This window comes from Sceloporus undulatus, unplaced genomic scaffold (genome assembly GCF_019175285.1).
Source record: "Sceloporus undulatus isolate JIND9_A2432 ecotype Alabama unplaced genomic scaffold, SceUnd_v1.1 scaffold_988, whole genome shotgun sequence".
NCBI classification, from domain to species: Eukaryota; Metazoa; Chordata; class Lepidosauria; order Squamata; family Phrynosomatidae; genus Sceloporus; species Sceloporus undulatus.
This window is the reverse complement of record NW_024803908.1, coordinates 1-5,363: the sequence shown is the minus strand read 5'-3', so window position 1 is coordinate 5,363 and position 5,363 is coordinate 1. Positions and strand designations below refer to the sequence as shown.

The window sequence follows — 5,363 nt, the reverse complement described above, 5'->3', positions numbered from 1 at the left end:
GGCCTTAAAGTCTCCAGACCCGGCCAAGGCCCAGGCCACCGTGCCACTGGCGCCTTCGGCTTCAAAGAGGTCCCGTGCGAGGTCCCCGGACGGAGGACACTCGGCCGCCAAGCACCCCCGTTTTTCAGAACGGGATACAGACGGGTCCAGACATAAGGAGACTCCCCGAGAGCCCATGGGTTGCCGTTCGGGGGCCTTCGATCCTCGCTCCGCGGCTAGAGCCCTCCAGACAACCGAGACCGTCGACACTCGTCCCGGGCGCCGAAACACTCCTCCATCTGGATCTCGGCCCCTCTCGACGTTCCGTCATGCTCCGGAGGACATTATTGTAGACCTTTCTGAGCCGGCGTCACCTGCCAGCCCGAGAGAGGACAGGCGATCCCCCACCCCGATGCCCGAGTCGATGGTCCACCGGGCCTTAGTGCATCGTGCCGCCTCGCCATCTCCTCCGCGCCCCTCCGAGGCCGACTATTTCTACGATGAGGTGACGGACACCTACTACATGGCTGTTCCTCGCGACTCCATCAAGTCCCACTTCAGGCCACCTGCTGAGAGACCTAGACCACGTGCATCCTCTAGGCCATCTCGCGCGCCTAGCCGCGTTTCGGTAGCCACTGATCTGGAGGTCGTTGATCTGGAGTCAAGACAGGAGATATCCTCTCAGGCTCACTACCACCCTGGAGACGACTCGGATGCCTCTTCCGAAGACAACTATCGGCCTTCCAATCAGGATTTCGCCCAACCAGGTGCAGTGTCCCCCTCGGACGACGTACGCACATTTGCCGAGCATGTGATCAAGATGGGGAACGCTCTCGATATTCAATTCGCCCAGACAGAAGACGAGGCCTCTGATCCAATTGAGAGGAGGATTCATGGCAAGCTCCCCACTCCACCTGCCATCCCTCTGCTCCCTTCGTTGGAGAAGCTAGCCAGACGTTCATGGGCAGCCCCAGCATCGACAGCTGCTAGTAACAGGAAGATTGAATCCCTGTACAGAGTGGCTCCGCGCCCAACATGGCTACTGGAACATCCGCGCCAGAACTCGGCCATCGTGGAGGGTTCCCAGCGCGCCTCCACTCCTAAAGCTTCCTTGATGCCGTCGGACAGAGAGGCTAAGAAAATCGACGCCCTCGCTAAAAAGGCCTACTTCTCTTCGGCCCTGGGGATGAGAGTAGCCAATTACAACGCGTGTATGGGCGCATAAATACAATGGCTCATGGAGAAGATCTCCCCTCTCATTCCTGACCTTCCCGACGACTCCCAAGGCATCCTCTCAGAGGTCCGAGACGAGGCTCATTCAATTGGCAGCTGGATCATCACATCGGCAAGACATTCCACTGACTGTGCCGCGAAATCCATGTCAGCAGCCATCGCCTTGCGGAGACATGCATGGTTGAGGTCCTCCGACTTAAACCAAAATGCTCGCTCCACAATTGAGGACATGTCCTTCGATGAAGATGGCCTCTTCCACCGCGAAACGGACGAGAAGTTGAACTTCAAGTATAGGATGAGGACTGCGGCCAAGAAACACGGTATGTCGTCCTCTCCTCAGACTTCTTCCCGTAAGCGCTTTACAGGCATCCGCCAGTGGTATGGTCAGGGCCAGAGGCCCTACCAGCAGGACCGCCCGTTCCAGCGTCAGGACCAGTCCAGACAGCGCTATCCCTCCCAATCCTCTTCTTCTTCGGGACGTCGTTCTGGCTCCAAGTACAAGAAAGGCTACAGGAGGCAGGATCCCGAACAAAATAAGAAGAGGAACTGAGGGGACGCCGCGTACTCCGTCACCCCTTCCCCTCCTGTTTTCCTAGATAGACTGAGGCCTTTTTCCACCGTCTGGGCCTCGATTTCCACCGATTCCTGGGCACTTACCATCGTCTGTAGGGGTTACGCCCTTGAATTCGAAGAACTCCCACCAACTGGAGTTTTCCTTTCCACCCTCCCCTCGGACACCCTTCTCGACGAAGTACGCACCCTCTTAGCAAAGGGCGCTATCTCACCGATAGACGCCGTGGACTTTTCTAGATGTTTCTTCTCCCGCTATTTTACAGTCCCCAAGGCCGATGGGGGCATCAGGCCCATACTAGACTTAAGAGCCCTTAACGCCTATCTTTCCTACAGGCGTTTTCGTATGGTAACGCTTGCCTCTATTTTACCTTTATTGCACCAGGGCCTGTGGTTTGCGACGATCGACCTAAAGGACGCCTACTTCCACGTCAGCATCCGCGAGAGCCACCGCAGATTCTTGGCTTTTGCCGTCGGGACCAACGCCTACAAGTACAACGTCCTCCCCTTCGGTCTGTCCACAGCCCCTCGAGTTTTCACCAAGTGCATGGCACCTGTAGTATCCCATCTACATCGCCGGGGCATCAGAGTCTTCCCGTACCTGGACGACTGGTTGCTGGTGGCGCCATCGGACCAAGAGCTCAGCCGTCACATTGCCGAAACCTTAGAGCTCCTGCAAAGTCTGGGACTGGTCGTGAACCTCGAAAAGTCTCAACTACTGCCCTCCAGGATCATAAGGTTCGTCGGCTCGACCCTCGACTCAAACACTTGTGTCGCATCCTTGCCCTCCGACCGTTTTCTAACTCTCGCCCGAGCCATCGGAAGATGTGTCGGCCGAAGAAGAATAGTTGCCAGGGACGTCCAGGTAGCCCTAGGACATATGGCGTCAACCACATTCGTAACACCGTGGGCAAGACTCCGGTCCCGACCTCTCCAGTCCTGGTTTCTTTCTGTCTTCGACCCAGAGACAGACCACCCGTCACGTCACCTCACGATCCCGAGACCAGTCGCTCGCTCCCTCCGCTGGTGGCTCGACTCCCGGAACGTTTGCGCCGGCATGCCTTTTTCTCAACCCCAGCCCGAGGTTGTGCTGACCACCGACGCATCAGAGGACGGATGGGGAGCCCACACCACGGACTTGTGGGCCAAAGGACAGTGGTCCCAGGACGAAAAGAGGCTTCACATCAATGCCCTGGAGCTACTGGCGGTACAGAAGGCTCTAAGGGTTTTCGAATCCTCTCTATCCGACAAGGTGGTTCAGCTCAGGACAGACAACACCACCGTCATGTATTACCTGAACAAACAGGGAGGAACCAGATCTCGTACACTACTCGACATCACACTCGAGGTCTGGGATTGGTGCATAGACCGGAACATCCTACTCCAAGCAGTGCACCTGCCGGGTGTCCAGAACGACCTGGCGGACCTTCTCAGCAGGTCTCCGTCCCAATGCCACGAGTGGAGACTCCACCCCGATACGGTGCTCGACCTCTTCAGTCGGTGGGGAACCCCACAAATAGACTTGTTCGCGACTGTCCACAACACCCATTGTCCCCAGTTCTGCTCCCGAACGCCGAACGAACAATCCCTCGGAGACGCGTTCGGGTTCCTCTGGTCGGGGGTTATGCTGTACGCGTTTCCCCCCTTTCCGCTGATCACCAGGACAGTCTCCAAAATGACATCGGATGCCTCAGATGCCATCCTGATCACTCCGTGGTGGCCGGGACAGCCTTGGTTCCCCTGTCTCCTCCACCTATCCCAGACCAACTTCCTCCGGATCGAACACAGACCGGATCTCCTCACGGTTCAAGAGGGTCGGGTTCGACACCCGGACATCGACACCCTGCCCCTGGTAGCGTGGAGGATCCATCCCTTGTACGGCTACCGTCCCCCGTGCGCAGAGTCATTCTGGCCGCCCACAAGCCAGCTACTCAGAAGTCCTATGCTTTGAAATGGAACAGGTTCACCAGGTTCCTAGCCAACAGACAACTGTCTCCAACCCAAGTCACGACACCGGTGGTCCTGGACTTTTTGATGTCTTTGATTGACTCAGGCCTTTCTCTCACCTCCGTCAAGTGTTACTTGTCGGCCATTTGTTCTTCCTTTCAGTTTAATGGCAAGCCTTCCTTTTTCAAGGACCCCTTGGTAAAGAGTTTTCTAAAGGGATGCAGCAACCTCCATCCGCAGGCATCTCTACCACCCCCGGCCTGGAGCCTTGATGTGGTGCTACGATCACTACAGTCCAAACCGTTCGAGCCCTTGGCCACCACGGACATCAGACTGCTAACTTGGAAAACAGTTTTTCTGGTGGCCATCACCTCTGCCCGCCGTGCGGGCGAGCTCTGTGCCTTGCGTCGAGACCAACCATACCTCATTTTCCACCTGGACAAGGTAGTTCTTAGAACAGACATTACCTTTTTGCCTAAGGTTGTCTCTGTGTTCCACATGTGCCAGGACATTGTTCTCCCGACGCTGGCCCCGAACCCAACCACCGATGCCGAGCGAGCTCTGCACACCTTGGACGTTCGTAGGGCCCTGGCTTTCTACCTCGACAGGACTAGAGACTCTAGCCGCTCCGAAAGACTGTTCCAGTGCTATTCGGAGTCCAAAAAAGGACTGCCTGTGTCGGCTCAGAGACTCTCCAAGTGGGTTTCTAACACTATTTGTTTATCTTATGAACTGTTGGGTAAACCCTTGCCAGCTAGGGCTCGGTCTCACACTACAAGAGCAGTTGCGGCATCTTCTGCCTTTCTGTCAGGTGTGCCCTTGGATGACATCTGCAAGGCTGCAGTGTGGTCACAACCTATGACTTTCATCAAGCATTACAGGTTGGACACCAGGGCCAGGGGAGATGCAGCCTTTGGGAGGGCTGTCCTGTTGTCTGGTTTGCACTGACTACGGTCTGGGGGGGCACATGTTGTTTTTTCCTTTTGCATCATTTGCAAATAAGATGTTTATCAGACTCCTGGGCTCATGATACTGTTGGGTTGAGTTCATGAGGTTGTTGGTTGTTTATCTTAACCAGTATGGTGATAATAATAACAACACCAATTAGACCACTGCTTTGTGTCTTTCTTGCTTTATTGGTATCAGCAATAGTGTTGGAGACAAGGTTAATATGACACTCCCTCCTCCACTGACCTTAGCTCGCCAGTCTCAACCCATTTGTATGATTCGCAGAGACCACGAAGAAGAAGGACAGGTTGCTTACCTGTAACGGTGTTTCTTCGAGTGGTCATCTGCGAATACATACAAATCCCGCCCATCCTCCCCTCAGTGTCCTGCTCTTTATTGGCTCATTCTTATCGCCTACTTGGCGGAAAAATTGCGGAACTGGGGAAAGAGCGGGAAGGCAGGGGCTTTATAAGGGATGGGCGGGAGCTACCGCCAAAAAGTTTCAATATGTTGCAAAGAGTACTTTGCCTAGTGATTCCAGAAGTTTCCGAAGGCACTGCGCAGGCGCAGTACAACCCATTTGTATGTATTCGCAGATGACCACTCGAAGAAACACCGTTACAGGTAAGCAACCTGTCCTTCCCCTTTGTTTATAGCAATGAAAAATATCTAGGAGAGATTGTCCA

General features: G+C 55.0%; 1 protein-coding gene across 1 annotated transcript; it reads left to right on the top strand.

Moving 5' to 3' along the window:
• The first annotated feature begins 209 nt into the window (after positions 1–209).
• On the top strand, positions 210–5,152 carry LOC121917825. The gene is made up of 2 exons (XM_042443945.1): positions 210–1,532; positions 2,168–5,152. The coding sequence occupies exons 1-2, from the start codon at positions 1,217–1,219 to the stop codon at positions 4,675–4,677; spliced, it is 2,826 nt and encodes a 941-aa protein (XP_042299879.1). The 5' UTR covers positions 210–1,216; the 3' UTR covers positions 4,678–5,152.
• The last annotated feature ends 211 nt before the right edge of the window (positions 5,153–5,363 follow it).

Bases quoted from the DNA above. Each gene is read 5' to 3' on its own strand.
- LOC121917825 (XM_042443945.1), top strand. From the start codon at position 1,217: ATGGAGAAGATCTCCCCTCTCATTCCTGACCTTCCCGACGACTCCCAA. The intron at 1,533-2,167 runs GTATGTCGTCCT...TTATTGCACCAG, and splicing joins GACTGCGGCCAAGAAACACG to GGCCTGTGGTTTGCGACGAT.